This window comes from Oncorhynchus keta, chromosome 25 (genome assembly GCF_023373465.1).
Source record: "Oncorhynchus keta strain PuntledgeMale-10-30-2019 chromosome 25, Oket_V2, whole genome shotgun sequence".
Classification (NCBI taxonomy): Eukaryota; Metazoa; Chordata; class Actinopteri; order Salmoniformes; family Salmonidae; genus Oncorhynchus; species Oncorhynchus keta.
The window spans coordinates 20,860,211-20,876,836 of record NC_068445.1 but is presented as its reverse complement, the minus strand read 5'-3'; the positions used below and the strand labels follow the sequence as shown (position 1 = coordinate 20,876,836).

Sequence of the window (16,626 nt, the reverse complement as noted above, 5' to 3'; positions counted from 1 at the left end):
CTATTGATTGCACAGATTGTTGGACACATTCATAGTCTTGTGGTAATTGTGAGGAACTGTTTTGCATGCCAATCCCTGTAGGTTGATCGACATACCTTGACTGATTTGATGCATGACCTTGACATAATTGGGGCTTTACATTAACCTCACTATATTGTTTGGATTGCAACCGAAGTCTCAAAATATATTTTTGAACGGTTTGCTTATAACAGTGAGGTGAGGGTGAGTTAAAATTGGCCAATGCGACAAGAGCACACTGCGCTCATATCACCCATTTAGTCAGTCTCTCACTCTGACTGCGTCCATCACTGGAATGGCAGCAGGTTGTCGTCACTCTCCCCGCTCGTTTTGATGAAATCATACAGACAAACAAATGGTGATGACGCAGGGTTTTATGTAGGCTAAATATGTCATTATTGCTTGACTATAGCTAATGAGTACACACAGAGCTCTTGAGACAGGTAGTCTAGATGTCGCAATTGAATAGAAAAGGGCAAGAGAAGCATTCATTGTATGACCATTGTTTTAGGAGCAAGTAAGTACACAGGCTTTGCATCATATTAATGGTGTAGTATAATTAATCATATGTGAAACCTTAATTGCCACTCAAGGTATTGCTATTGATAGGGAGCCATCCTTCATCAATCCCTTAGCTTTAGGAACACAATCAGTTGTGCGTCAGCCTTGCGCTTTAAGGAAGTGTAAATGCAGCATTCTGTCTCCATGGGAGCCTCCTTTGAGGATTCTGTGTCCAGGAGGAAAAATTGAAATATGAATTTGGTCGACACGTCAATGTGCATTTTGTGTGATAGGTTACATCATTCGTGGTTCCATTTCAGGTATTTGACCTCTAAATAGTAGCTCATTACACAAAACCTGGGCACGAATGTCATGATTAACACGCACATAAACGATAAAAGATGACAAAAGCATACACATCCAATCACGCACGTACACACACACACACACACACACACACACACACACACACACAAGGAACGCGCACCATACCGACAGACACGCCAGTGAACAGGGGAGATACATTCATTTGATGCCTATGCAGCAGTTGGTCGCTTGTCTCTGTTTTTGGATCGTTTCATCTAAATGATCAGTTGTGCCTTCTTACGTCGTGAAGAGCAGAATATGCTCATTCTGGAGCACGTGGAATTCTATCTGTAGATACGGGGCTGCTGAGTTAGCGTGCCTCTCCAAGGCTTTGGTGAGCGCAAGGAGTCAGTCGTATTGGTGCATCGGCTGGAGACGAGTAAGAGGTGCGGATAGAATAACTGTACAGCCTGAAGATCCGTAAGAAAATCAATAATGGGCTCGTTAATGTTGAGATAATTCAAACAGTGAGTGAGATTATGTCCCTGTGGAAATTCCGAGGACGGACTTTGCGCTCCCTCCTAGGGGACGAGGGCGCGGGGGGTTGTTCCCCAGAAGATTAGCATACGTTTCTCCCTATGGAATGCGGAGACGTTGCGAAAACCCCCTCCCCGGTATTGAATCTTGGAGTGATTGATTTTTCTTAGGACTATTAAACGAAATAAACTCAAGTTACGTTATTTGTGTTTCGATGTGAGAGAGATTGGATAACAGCAAACATAACCATCAATGAATTTAAAAACATTGACGAGAGATGACTGTTTCGACCTTTCTTTACCTAATTATAAGATTTAGCTAAATCTACATTTTTGGGCCGCAGCAAGCAAAAAGTGTTCAACGTAAAAAAAACTGTTGGCTTTGATCTGTGTCGGAACAGCAGCAGCAGCAATATTTTCTGGAAACAAGACCGCTGCTAGGATAAGCTTTGTTGAGTTACAAATTGGTTTGGTCGCTGTCCATGGTGCTGATGTTCCAGGAATGGTGGAGACGCTAAGTATCGCTGTTATCGGAGCTCCCGGAGTCGGGAAAACTTCCATAATCCGTCAATTTATTTATAATGACTTCTCAGAGGTTTACACTCCAACCCGAACCAGGTATGTGTACAGACCCTCTGTCATTTTGAACGGTAACATGTACGACCTGAAGATTTTGGATGTCCCGCCAATTTCGTCATTCCCCTCGAGCTCGAGCCAGGTAAGATAGAAAGTGACTTTCTATTTGGGTTTTTCACTTATAAGAAAGATACTAGCATTCTCTTATTGGGCTCAAAATATATCCTAGGCTTTAATGGTATAATTTCGAGATGTGATAAGTGTTTGCCTCATTGTCTTTAACTTACCTTTCGGTTATCAGAACCTATTTGGCCTCTCGCTAATAGTTAGAGCCCTGCAAAATGACCATCGCGCGCTTCTTCAAAAGACTTCCGTTGCATTATTTTCTTAATCAGATGCCCCTTAGAGCAGTAGTTTCTATGGAGACCTGATGTATCACTTCAGTGGTAAGCCTAGGCTATAGGCTACTTTATGTATTTGGTGTTTTAAAACACACGCAGGCAAACACACACACACTCTCTCTCTCTCTCTCTCTCTCTCTCTCTCTCTCTCTCTCTCTCTCTCTCTCTCTCTCTCTCTCTCTCTATCACTCTCTCTCTCTCTCTCTCGGCTCCTCAATGCATTATATTGCCACCCTCAGGCAAAAGGAGGGATGTTTATGTCATGTTGAATTTATTCATATGTTCTGCCTCTGACTCCATAAGTAAGTCATTATTGGCTATTTGCTCCTAGACCCACTACCAGAGGACACTCAGCTGCCCTGCCTCAGGGCACCTGAACCTGGCTGGGGTGATGGAGACTGTCTACCTGGCTGAGGGGAGTGATGTGTGCTCTTATCAGAGGAGGGAACTGGAAGCACATGTGCTTTGACTTTGTTAGAGCTGGCACACAGATTCACAGCCCATCAAGTAGCATTCTAGTGTTTGGAGTGGCAGTAAGTGCTACAATTCCACATTGAATCATAAACTCAATCGATGGCAAATGGTTGAACTTACTGCTGCTAAAAACACAGCAGGCTCCAACATAATGACCAATGCATTAAATGAGTAAAAACCAAAATGGAGATTCTCTTAGTGACCTACAGTCAGCTGTATCTCCATAGACATGCCCTGGCAAGAGCAGCTAATGTCAGATGAAACACCATCCAGTAGTTGCATCTTTTTCCACTGACAGCCAGTGGTTTGATCAATTCAATCTATTTTCTCAAAGCTGTTCTACTTTCAGACAGCACTTGCACCAGTCTCCTGCTCTCTCTGTATCTCCTTGTCCTCGCCTTTAGTGAGTGACAGACACACATGCATATTTTAGTGTGTGTGTGCATACATGCTTGTATTCATGCTTAAGGGTGTTTCTGAATGTCCAATGACACCCTCACACACCAATCTTGACCTCCTCACCGGTCCACAGGAAGCATGTCTGTTGTTCCCTCCCTGGACCTGGCTGCTGGGGCTCCAGATGGGGTTCTCCAAGGTTACTATGGAGCTGGCTGGGAGAGCTGGCTGGGAGAGCTGGCTGGGACTGGCGTGAAACACAGATATTACTGATAGTTGCCAGGCTTTTGTCATTGGCCGAGGGAACGCGTTGCGGCCTAACGGCTCCATTGCAACAATTGTATTTTTTTGACAGGTGTGGTGCCACTGAGAAATTGAGATCAGGCCATGGAGGAGAGATCAGGCCATGGAGGAGAGATCAGGCCATGCAGTCAAACAGAAAGCCCTCTGAATTCAAAGTTGGCATGCACTGTGCTTCCTGTAAACAGAAGATCCAACACACTGAAGAGTAGACAGCCTCAACCCAGCAATTCAGGATTCTAGCCATTTACAGGAGAGAGAAAGAAAAGAGGAGAATATGACAACTGTCTCTTAGTATGTGTTAAAAGGTCTGCAGTGTGCTTCATTGTCTCCAATCTGTGGAGCGGAGCACCTCAACACAATCAATCTGATTTTCTTTGCTTTTTCTTCAGCTAAATGCCTCTTAGCCATCATTAGAGCAGTCTGGCAAGTGCAAACGCAGGAATAAGACAGGATGGATCACATTATAGAGTCTGCAAGGTGTGTTTGTGTCTGTGTACAGTACATCCCCAGATGCCTCATCACATAAAAAAGTGTAAATTGCACATCTGTTCTCTGATTCCTACATATATAATGCTGCATGAGCATTGTGCTTTCCTTTCACACGTTACAGCACCATGATTCATTATGTCTGCATATAGATTAGTTATCTTTCAACAGTTGAATACTTAAATGGAGAATTTCTGGCCTTGGTTGAATGGTAGGAATATGTACATAACAGCCTCAACCTCTTCAGACAGCAGTTTAAGATATCAGCATACAGTATCTAACCAACACCTCTACTTAGGTACATTTATGTAATTTAGCAGATGCTCTGTTCCAGAGCAACTTTCAGTAGTGAGTGCATACATTTTCATATTTTTCATACTGGTCCACCCGTGGGAATCGAACCCACAACCCTTGCGTTGCAAGCATCATGCTCTACCACATAGCCAAACAGGACCAGGGAATCATTAGTTGAGTGCAACAAGAGCACTGCTATCAGGCAGATTTGTCATGGTTCATTTCCTCAGGAATGGCTCTGAGAGCAGAAGCCTTAGTATCTCTTACTCTTGTCCTCTGTCTTCTGTTCTGTAGTCCAGCCTCTGAACCACGCTATCTGGTCTTCCTTTACTGGCTGTGACAGGGGTGGTGAGGCATTCCCGCTCTCCACTCCGAGCGAGCGATCTCCTCTTTTACTTCCATATTTAATGAGCCAGGAGGCCCATGGTGGTCTGCAGAGGGGAGGCTGTCTGGACCAACATCACAGGACAGAGCGCTCTGGAACAAGAACAGACCCAGGGACCCGATTGAGATTTACTCTCATTTTATTTGGAGTTGATTGGATTAAAGCACAGTGCCCTGCTGAAGGCCTTGAGGGAATAGAGCGACTAATAGAGATGAGAGTGGAGCTGCTGCAGCCTATTAGATAGGTTAGAAAGAGTCTAATGGCCACCATAGAAATCCAGATTCACCAAATGCGGTTCCTCTTCCCCCACATGGTACCTGTGGAGGAAGATTGTGAATAAAGTGGCGTGCGTCAGTATGTCTCCATGTTTATGGAAGGGGCCCAGGTTTCTGTTAGGTAAGTGCATGCAATAAAGGACGTCGTACTTGTACTTTGGCTCTGGTCCATCATTTAGACTCAGGATGTTTACTTGTTTAGGTCTCTTTAGGCAGGCAGGGCAGACGACACTTCATTATTTCACTTTGGGGATGGTAACAATCATTGATGTTCTGGCGGGGCTGCTGTCTGTTTTAATTTGTTGCTGTTTGCATTCCCAGAGCATCTGTCACAGTTTATCGATAGGATGTGATGACAGATGGACTTAAGCCTTACAGTGGATCCCATTCAGATTTATTCATCTTCTGATATTGTATCATATCACCATGACTTCCACACATAATGCTCTCTTGCTCTATCACTCTCTCGTCTCTCTCTCGTCTCGCTCTCGTGCCTCTCTCTCTCTGTTTCTATTTGCTTCTCTCTCTCCTACTATGATAATGTATACTAATTTTATTAGATACACCATCCCATTCGCTCCTACAGACAGTGAGTTTGCTATATAAAGCAGGCAGACAGGCATCGAGGCATTAAATTACTGTTTGCAACTTTGAGTGTGGTATGATCTTTGCTAGGCGCGTCGGTTCCAGTATCTCAGAAACGTCCAGCCTCGTGGGATTTTCACGCACGACAGTGTCTAGGGTTTACAGAGAATGGTGTGACAAACAAAAAACTCCAGCCACCCTAGCCATAGACTGTTCTCTCTGCTACTGCGCGGCAAGCGGGTATCGGAGCACCAAGTCTAGGTCCAAAAGGCATCTTAACAGCTTCTACCTCCAAGCCATAAAACTCCTGAACAGCTAATCAAATGGCAACCGGGAATGGCAAATAACAGCAGAGCACAACTGGTGTGCAGAACGGCCTCTACAAAATGCACAACCCATCCTGGTCACGGATGGGCTTTTGCAGCAGATGACCCCCCGGGTTCAACTCCTATCAGCTAAAAACAAGAAGAAGCGGCTCCAGTGGGAACTCGATCACCAATACTGGACAAATTGAGGAGTGTAAATACATTACCTTATCCGACCCGGTACTAGATGCGTGTACCTAATAAACTGGAAACTGAGTGTATATAGAGTACAATGTATCTATTTTACTGTTCATTACATCAGATGAATCAGAAATGTTGTCTTTCTTCTGGATACGATCTCTTGGCCCTTTGTCAGCCTCTGCAGATAGGCTCTGTCACACAGACTAGCAGAGCAGGTGATGTGTGTGTATTAAAAGGCCAGCACTATCATCAGAGTACGGCAGCTGGAGGAGACAACAGATCAATGCCATCTTAAACCCTAATAAACCCTGCAAACACTCACAGATGTAATGTGGGTCTGTCTCCCTTGTGAACAGTACCTCAATGAGTCCTGAGAAGCTCAATCCCAAAGGGACAGAATAGTGTCTGAGGTATGTCTTCAGGTATAACCCTTCATGACCATGCTCTCTTCTCTCTGGATGAGCTGTGATTGGACACCATACTGTCTTTGGGAGCAATGGGATGCCAGCTCCCTCACATCCTGGTACAAAAGTGACCAAGGACCTGGGTTGTCAGGGAAACCTGCTCTGTTTGGCACGTGAAGGGAGCAGGCTAAGCTGCGAGTTTTAATAGTTTTCAAAGAGCCAAATGGAGAACATAAACACACACACCTGTGCACGCACACACATACACGCACACTCGCACGCACAATTTCCATGTGTGGTTACTTTATATAGCTCCTTTCCACGTCCTCGTTTCTCTCTTTCTCTGTTGTTCTCTTCTCTGTCCTACAGGTGTGAGAAGGTGGAATAGTGAGTTTATACAAGCCGCAGTGTTGCCATCGTTTCTGTGTACAGAGCTCCACCTCCACATACAAAATAGTACTTGGATGACAAAGAGATATGAGCTGAGGATGCAACCTCTATTTTTAGCCCATAGAGAGATGGGGGTGCATTTAACACACCTACTGTAGCTAGTGAGGGATGTGATCATGTGTCCTGCTTAAGCAGCAAAGAGAGTTAATAATCTGGAAATAGGAATTGATGGATAGAAAAGGGGGGCAGAAAAAACTGAGGCAGAAAGAGGAGAGATGGTAGAGGAATGCTGATGATCTGTCCTCTATGGTCACTACCCCCCTAATTTCCCCTGGAAAACTTTTGAATAAACCCACAGAGAGAAAAGGCAATAACAGCACAAATGTATAGAACTGAATCTCCCTACGTACATTATTTTCACTGTCAACCATTATGTATTTTGTTGTCCTCCCTTCTCTTCCTCCTCATTCTCTCACTCTCTCCCACCTTTGTGTGTAATGATCTCGGTGCCACATTGCTTGCCTCCATGGCTGATCGCCCTCATTATGTTTCAGACCTACTGTATGTGTGAGACTCTCCCTCCCTCTCTCTCTCACACACACACAAACGCAGTGATGCCGAAAATCCCTCCAAATTAAATAAAGGCTATTATTCCTTGTCGACATGGGTATGTTACCATTGTCATCATTACAGCTCACATCGATCCCTATCTGCTCGCAGATTCTGCCCCATTACAGCATCCGATTCCCCACCAAAATTACTTGTTAACAAACTCCCTGTTTAGACTTATCTACAGAATAAATACATTTAGATTTCTCCTCCAGTGTTGTCCTGTTGATTCTCATTACTGCAATGACATTCAGCTCTTCTTGCCATATTGATTTCTCACTCTGTTCAGAATGCTGGTGTTGGAGGTGAGTGAAGGAGAATGCTTGTGCCCTCTGCCACCTCGCCCACTCCTCCACCCACTGCCTGTCAGCCTGGTGGGGCTCAGGCCAGGGCTTATGTTCACACCCTGTCGGTCCTTCCATCGCTCTACCCTTCCCTCCCACTTCCTTCCTGTCCATCCACCTGCTGCTCTTTAATCTCTCTGCTTCTCTATCTCGGTTTTCTCCTTCCATCCATCCCTCCCCAATCACTCTCTTGACTTTCTCTCTCCCTCCCCCTCTTTCTCCATCTCTCCTTCTCCCTCCACCAGCTAACAGAACCACTTTTAGATTAAACTCAAGCAGGTAGAGCTGGTGACATAGAGAGAGAGAGAGTGAAATACCCTACCGTTCAAAAGTTTGGGGTCACTTAGAAATGTCCTCGTTTTTGAAAGAAAAGCAATTTTTTTTGTCCATTGAAATAACATCAAATTGATCAGAAATATAATGTAGACATTGTTAATGTTGTAAATTACTTTTGTAGCTGGAAACAGATGATTTTTTATGGAATATCTACAGAGGCCCATTATCAGCAACCATCACTCCTGTGTTCCAATGGCACGTTGTGTTAGCTAATCCAAGTTTATAATTTTAAAAGGTGAATTGATCATTAGAAAACCCTTTTGCAATTAGGTTAAAGAAGCAATAAAACTGGCCTTTAGACTGAGTATCTGGGGCATCAGCATTTGTGGGTTCGATTACAGACTCAAAATGGCCAGAAACAAAGAACTTTCTTCTGACACTCATCAGTCTATTCTTATTCTGACAAATCAAGGCTATTCCATGCGAGAAATGGCCAAGAAACTGAAGATCTCATACAACGCTGTGTACAACTCCCTTTACAGAACAGAGCAAACTGGCCCTAACCAGAATAGAAGAGGAGTGGGAGGCCCCGGTGCACAACTGAGCAAGAGGAAAAGTACATTAGAGTATCTAGTTTGAGAAACAGACGCCTCACATCTCCTCAACTGGCAGCTTCATTAAATAGTATTCGCAAAACATTAGTCTCAACGTCAACAGTGAAGAGGCAACTCCGGGATGCTGGCCTTCTAGGCAAAGTTGCAAAGAAAAAGCCATATCTCAGACTGGCCAATAAAAATGAAAGATTAACATGGGCAAAAGAACACAGACACTGGACAGAGGAGTGGCCAGCACTCTCAATGGATCTCAACCTTATTGAGCTGTTGTGGGAGCAGCTTGACCGTATGGTATGTAAGAAGTGCCCATCAAGCCAATCCAACTTGTGGGAGGTGCTTCAGGAAGCATGGGGTGAAATCTCTTCAGATTATCTCAACAAATTGACAGCTAGAATGACAATGGGCTGCAAGGCTGTAATTGCTACAAATGGAGGATTCTTTGAAGAAAGCAAAGTTTGAAGGACACAATTATTCTTTGAATCAAACATCATTATTTATAACCTTTTCAACGTGTTAACTATATTTCCTATTCATTTTGCAACTCATTTCATGTATGTTTTCATGGAAAACAAGGACATTTCTAAGTGATCCCAAACTTTTGAACTGTAGTGTTGGCCTTTAAGACAACTTTGAGTCAGTCAGATAGCCTTCGGTAAACCAGACTGAAGCCATAAAACATGTTGTCTGACTCGCGTTTAGTGCATAATGCAGGTCCAGTACAGTTCTCTGGGCTACACATGGCTGAGGTCAGAAACAGAGAAACAGAGCACTGGCAGAGGGCCAGTCTCCTGTCAAGCGTAACACTTGGAACACATCAGTCCCACAGCGCTACACTGTTCAGCCCTGCTGTACGCAATGACGGGAGGGCAAACAGCTGACAGATGAATGGTAATGATTTGCTAACAATAATTAAAACACACACACTCTCTCGCACTCGTCTCTTCAGTTTACATCTGATTCCCCACCAAAATGACTTATTGACAAGCTCCCTGTTTAGACTTATCTACAGAATAAATACATTTAGATTTATCCTCCAGTGTTGTCCTGTTGATTCTCATTACTGCAATGACATTCAGCTCTTCTTGCCATATTGATTTCTCACTCTGTTCAGAATGCTGGTGTTGGAGGTGAGTGAAGGAGAATGCTTGTGCCCTCTGCCACCTCACCCACTCCTCCACCCACTGCCTGTCAGCCTGGTGGGGCTCAGGCCAGGGCTTATGTTCACACCCTGTTGGTCCTTCCATCGCTCGACCCTTCCCTCCCACTTCCTTCCTGTCCATGCTGCTCTTTAATCTCTCTGCTTCTCTCTCTCTGCTTTCTCCCTCCCCAATAACCCTCTTTGCTTTTTCTCTCCCTCCCCCAGCTAACAGAACTCCTTATAGATTCAGCTCACGTAGGTAGAGCTGACGACATAGAGAGTGAGAGAGAGAGAGAGTGAGCGAGGGAAAGTGTGTGTGAGAAAATCAGAGACTGGGAGGGAGGAGATTGGGTCACTGTGTCATGGCTGAAGCAATTACCCTAATGGCTGTAGCAAATCACTCGCATTGTGCTGTGTGTTTTAATTATTGTTAGCAAATCATTACCATTCATCTGTCAGCTGTTTGCCCTCCCGTCATTGCGTACAGCAGGGCTGAACAGTGTAGCGCTGTGGGACTGATGTGTTCCAAGTGTTACGCTTGACAGGAGACTGGCCCTCTGCCAGTGCTCTGTTTCTCTGTTTCTGACCTCAGCCATGTGTAGCCCAGAGAACTGTACTGGACCTGCATTATGCACTACACGCCAGGTAGAGTCAGACAACGAATTCCTTCTTAACTGACTTTCCTAGTTAAATAAAGGTTCCATTCAAATTCAAATTACACCTGGGCTATCAATCTGACCGACTCAAAGTTGTCTTAAAAATCTAGTTGACTCTACTCTATTTCAATTTCAACCCGAAATGAAGAGGACAAAACTTCCTGACAGCTTTTGAATAATTGGATGTGATCTGTGGCTACCTCTGTTTCAGAAACCTGCTGAAAGAACTCCTGTCCTCACAAGCCAAGTTTTATGGGAGATATAGGAGCAGAATACATGCCATTTGAAAATGTTATATTGGGTCTTGAAATATAAATCATTTAAAATTCTGTTTCACTTGTCAAGTCAGTGACAAGTGAAACAATATGTCTTCGATATCCTCCCTATTTTTGGATCTTTGTGCGTCTGTAGTGGGTGAGTGATGTCTGTCTCTCTCTCTCTGTGTCAGGAGTGGCTGGACCTACGCTGCAGAGGGGTGCGTAATGCCAACGCGTACATCCTGGTCTATGACATCTGCTGTGTGGAGAGCTTTGAGTACGTCAAGATGATCCGCCAGCAGATCATGGAGCACAGGTAAGGGAAAACCACAACACAGTGACAAATATGGACCAATTAGGTAAAACACCTGTGGAGAGACCCATAAATGGCCACAGAAGACCAGCAGTCATGTACTGTATGTAAAAGAGAAAAAGGACAAAAGACATCTGTCATTCCGACTGCAGGTCTCTGCACCTGCATTCATTTGCATATTGATAGGGGAATGAATGGCCCTCATTTGTTGAGCTCTAAAGAGGTTCACATCTTTGCAGCTTTGTGACGTGACCTGCCTTTAAACTGCACTGCACCATCCCTTTCACATGTACTAGTCTTTCCCCTCCTGAGCTGCAGGTGTGAAAAGCTAGATGACCTGCCAGGCTGTCCTGATCTGTCCTGGATAGTCTGACTGGATGACCTGCCAGGCTGTCCTGATCTGTTCTGGATAGTCTGACTGGATGACCTGCCAGGCTGTCCTGATCTGTCCTGGATAGTCTGACTGGATGACCTGCCAGGCTGTCCTGATCTGTTCTGGATAGTCTGACTTGATGACCTGCCAGGCTGTCCTGATCTGTCCTGGATAGTCTGACTGGATGACCTGCCAGGCTGTCCTGATCTGTCCTGGATAGTCTGACTGGATAACCTGCCAGGCTGTCCTAATCTGTCCTGGATAGTCTGACTGGATGACCTGCCAGGCTGTCCTGATCTGTCCTGGATAGTCTGACTGGATGACCTGCCAGGCTGTCCTGATCTGTCCTGGATAGTCTGACTGGATGACCTGCCAGGCTGTCCTGATCTGTCCTGGATAGTCTGACTGGATGACCTGCCAGGCTGTCCTGATCTGTCCTGGATAGTCTGACTGGATGACCTGCCAGGCTGTCCTGATCTGTCCTGGATAGTCTGACTGGATGACCTGCCAGGCTGTCCTGATCTGTCCTGGATAGTCTGACTGGATGACCTGCCAGGCTGTCCTGATCTGTCCTGGATAGTCTGACTGGATGACCTGCCAGGCTGTCCTGATCTGTCCTGGATAGTCTGACTGGATGACCTGCCAGGCTGTCCTGATCTGTCCTGGATAGTCTGACTGGATGACCTGCCAGGCTGTCCTGATCTGTCCTGGATAGTCTGACTGGATGACCTGCCAGGCTGTCCTGATCTGTCCTGGATAGTCTGACTGGATGACCTGCCAGGCTGTCCTGATCTGTCCTGGATAGTCTGACTGGATGACCTGCCAGGCTGTCCTGATCTGTCCTGGATAGTCTGACTGGATGACCTGCCAGGCTGTCCTGATCTGTCCTGGATAGTCTGACTGGCTAGCAAGCTGACTGGCTGTATTGCTGATTGGCTGGGTGACTGGCTGACTGGATGACTGACTGGCTGACTGACTGTCTGGTTGATTGACATAGGGACATGGTGAAAGAGATGGGGAAGATGGATGGATGAGTTTCCTGGTGAATAATGGAGTAGGGGACATCCAGGTGCAGGTTATTGGGATTTGTGTGGGCTAGAAGATGGGAGATGCCTGGGAGGAATTGCCCCTGTCTTCTGCTGCTTACTCAACCCACTCCAAAACAAACACGCACATACTGCACACTCTCTCACACCCGCAAACATTCTCCCTCACCCAGAATCCCTGCGCTGTCAGTTTTTTGGCTGTGTTTTCTTTCTGCCCAAAAGCCCATAGCTGCCTTCCTTTGATGTAATGAAGACTCTGACAGCTCATACAAACACACACACATACTCTTCTAAACCGCTGCTCCAGAGACCTTCAGGCCTGGATGGGTATTTGAGAGGATAGCAGATGCCTGTTTGGTGTTGGGATTAATGGGGTTGGTTTTATGTCACCCCACAGCCTCATTACAAAGTTGAATTTCAACATCTCAGTACAAGTAGCTAGTTCGGACTGTGTTGATATGGAAGTGTTAAGATGTCCAACAGACGATATAATCACATCTCAATTAGATGCAGGTTCATCTAGGATATATAAATCCTGAAGTGAAATTGAGCATTTTTTGTAGGTCAATGTGTTTTACTGGTGTCCATTTCCCTTTGTATTCTTATTTTGTTTTAAACATAGTCTTTTTATGAATCTGTTTGTGTTTAGAGGAGGGGGGTATTTATATGTATGTGTATGTCTGTGTTCTTTCTTGAATCATTGCATTTGCAACTCAACCTGCTAGCAGCGAATCTGAGCTTATTGTATACAATAGCGTTACAGTCGGCCTCACTTGAGTCATCACTGCTTTAGCCCAGCTTGCAGCCTGCCATACAGCTCCACAATCCAATGTGCCTTGAGAAACATTTCCCTCCACATTTAGTCTCTGTCAATACAGAGTGTGGAGGGAGGCCCCTAGGGCCCCAAAGCTCTGATCCACCCCCACACACCTCCAACACAGTCAGAGGAATCAGAACACACACATCACATTGTTTTATAGTGGCATTTACACACACACCCACACACACACACGCTGTAGCTGTGGGTAGACACTACACAAGCCCCGACATGTACAGAAACACTCATACTGCAGAATCCTCACACACAAACACCCATTGACCTCTCTGGAAGAAGAGGGGGAGGGGGAGAAGGATCACTTACTCACAGACCAGGAGACTCTTCATCAATGCAGTCACCTTTAAATCTGTATTTATACACAGGATGTGTGGAGAATAGGGATTATGTGACTGGGATTTCTTTGTAGCTGTTGGATCACATGTTTGTTAGCTAACCACATTGCAATTATTTTTCACCTTTATCCCTGTGCTCTATCTCTCTGTTCCTTCCCCCCTCTTCTGTCTTCCCTCTCCATCCCTCTCCCTGTCCCTGTAGGGAGGGTAGCAGCAGTGAGGTTCCCATCCTTGTGGTGGGCAGTAAAAGAGACCTGCAGCGCCAGCGCTTCACGCCTCGCAGGGCCGTCTCTGTGCTGGTCAAGAAGACCTGGAAGTGTGGCTATGTGGAGTGCTCTGCCAAGTTCAACTGGCATGTGGTCCTTCTCTTCAAAGAGCTGCTGGGCATCGCTGTAGGGCGTGGCATGAAACAGAACCACACCCCTGGGATCCGCCTACAAGGGGCGCTGCAGAGGAACCGCTGTACTGTCATGTGACCCAGTGGACTCCCTCCGGTGTAGGGTGAAGTTGCCCCAGTTTTGCAGTTTTCCCACTAATGATAAAGGTTAGGATTGAGGGAGGGGAAGCTGATCCTAGATCTATAACTAGGGGAAACTTCACCCCGGAGCACTTCCTTCCCTTCTATGTCAGAGCCGTAGGAACCTCAGTCACACCTCAGGGGGAATGGTTATACAGAGAAGACTTCTATCTGAATGGCTGGAAAACACCCCGAGGCCTCCTGCTTTACTGAAGCTCATTTTCATATGAGCTTTATCTGACTCGGATCCTGTAGCTACTAGGACTGACATTGGTCCCTGTACTAGACGTGCATCTTTATCACCTATCACAACACCCCAGTTCTGTCACAATGTTCCCATTGAGAGGAAGGAGGAAGAGGAGGAGGATGAAGAAGAGGTTTTGTCAATGGATTTTGAGGAGTAGAACATCTACTTCCACAGCTCTGGTCACAGGTCACCCAAACAATTAGCACCACACCACCAGCTGTGGCTCTGAGCTCCCCAGATTGCAAGGCAACAGCTCATACATGCTGATGGTTGTCTGCTGGGTTGAGAGCTTGTGGACTGTGTGCATCTAGTGGGAATAAGTATCATTACTGACACGACTAGGTATTCTCTCCATATTAGCTTAGTCTCATACATGTGAGTGGAAAGAATGCAACTTCTTTAAAAGTTTTCCTTTTTTAAAACTTGAGGCAGTGTCATGTGAGGTAGATAAATGCACTGGCTGTCATACTTGAAATTGCATTATTCTAAGATCGATGCACCATAGGAAAGGCTAGGTTACAGGGGTTGTGTGGTAAATGTGGGTGAGTCAACAAGATGGATGGCTTACTCTTGGTTTAGTACATCCACTTCCTCTTTTAGGGGTAGCAGCACCAGAAACCACAGCTCTCCAAAATGCCCCCTAAACAGTAAACCAATTCATTTCTTGTTCAGGAATTGTCCTTGTACTCCAGGTAAACAAACATTCACTGATTGGAGGTGCTGGTACAAAATTATAGTGCTGTCACTCCCTCTTCTCATTTAAAGTCTATTGTTTAGGGGGGGATGTGAGGTTATCTCGCATCAGAAAAACACTGCTGTCGCTATCATGATGAAGGACTTTAATCCTCCCTTCCTCCCGTCTTCCTCAGTCTGTGTGCTTCTGATGAATACATTATATCAATGGTGCTCTGGTGCCTGCAGGAAGCTAGAGGGGATGTCTGGCACAGATATTGAATGTGATGCAGGGATAGTAGGCAGGGGGTGTGGTTTTAAAATGCTTGTAAGGTTAAGCCCAGGTTAATGGGCAGGGTTAGTGAAACAGAAGGCCAATGGAAGGAGAATAGAAAGAAGTAGAGACTATATTATGGGCAATAAAGCTGCAGAGCACCTTGACCAGCACGACAAGTTGTATCCAACCACAGACACCCTCTACAAGTCTAGAATGCCTCACAATGAATGTATTAAACCTCCCTGCTCTAGGATATACCCAGACCACCACACACAAGAGAGCATACGCCCCCAGAGCATTCCAATATATTAGCATCCTACCAAACAAACAGAAGACTTTCTGGAAATATCAAAGCAGTGTTTGAATTGTGCAAGATATTTACATTGTTTGAGAATGTGGTAAATATGTGATTGCAGACACCCTGTGACAATGTTTGCACTGAAAATGAGTACCTGTATTGTACGCATGTACGTGCATCATTGATTTGCATGTTGTTGCTGCCAAGCCAGCAGGTCAGGGGTTAATTGCACTGGTGTGATTGTGTAGCTGTCATTTATTTACCTGTGTGTACTGTATATGGTTAATATTGGAGACTATCAAAAGCAAGGTGAGAGGTGTGTGTGTGTGTGTGTGTGTGTGTGTGTGTGTGTGTGTGTGTGTGTGTGTGTGTGTGTGTGCGCGCGCACAGGCTCCATTTTACTGAAATGATAGTTAGACAGATTTCTTAAAGAGAAAGATTATGTAGCATCTGAGAGTAATGGTAATTTCTCAAGTAACATGAATGGCCATCCATTTAAATTAGACTGTTTGTGTGAGTGTGTCATGTTCCAACATCAAGGGCTAACTTTTCTAAAAGAAACATCGCTTTTTTTTCAATAGTAGGTGTTAGCTGTTTTGTTTTTGACAATGGTCAAATTAAACGTGTTGCCCACAATAACCGGCCTTCTTGTCTCTTAGTCAGTATTTTTTCATTCACTTCATTATTCATACACTAATAATAGTTAATTATGATTATCCCTCATCTCAATGACTCAGTTGTTGCCCAGAACACTGCCACTAGTGATACCACTCCTCATTCCCGGAGGTGATTCCACACGTCACATAAATGTGGCAATGTCGCCACCGTGTGGAATAAAGGTGTTATAATATATTTAGTGAAATGTGCGTCTATTTTGGTAAATGCATAGGCCAGGGGACAGAATTTATCATGCAAATATTTCCCACGGTCAAAAACGATTGATTAAACTTGACTTAGAAACCAAAAATATTTAAACACATTGT

At 45.0% G+C, this 16,626-nt stretch overlaps 1 protein-coding gene across 1 annotated transcript; it reads left to right on the top strand.

Moving 5' to 3' along the window:
• The first annotated feature begins 1,038 nt into the window (after positions 1-1,038).
• Positions 1,039-16,271, top strand: LOC118357935 (ras-like protein family member 10B). Its single transcript, XM_035735243.2, has 3 exons — positions 1,039-2,079; positions 10,922-11,046; positions 13,835-16,271. Exons 1-3 carry the CDS (start codon positions 1,864-1,866, stop codon positions 14,106-14,108), a joined length of 615 nt encoding a protein of 204 aa, XP_035591136.1. The 5' UTR covers positions 1,039-1,863; the 3' UTR covers positions 14,109-16,271.
• The last annotated feature ends 355 nt before the right edge of the window (positions 16,272-16,626 follow it).

Coding starts and splice junctions, on each gene's coding strand:
- LOC118357935 (XM_035735243.2), top strand. CDS start 1,864: ATGGTGGAGACGCTAAGTATCGCTGTTATCGGAGCTCCCGGAGTCGGG. Junction 2,080..10,921: donor TCCCCTCGAGCTCGAGCCAG/GTAAGATAGAAA, acceptor TCTCTGTGTCAG/GAGTGGCTGGACCTACGCTG. Junction 11,047..13,834: donor CAGCAGATCATGGAGCACAG/GTAAGGGAAAAC, acceptor CTGTCCCTGTAG/GGAGGGTAGCAGCAGTGAGG.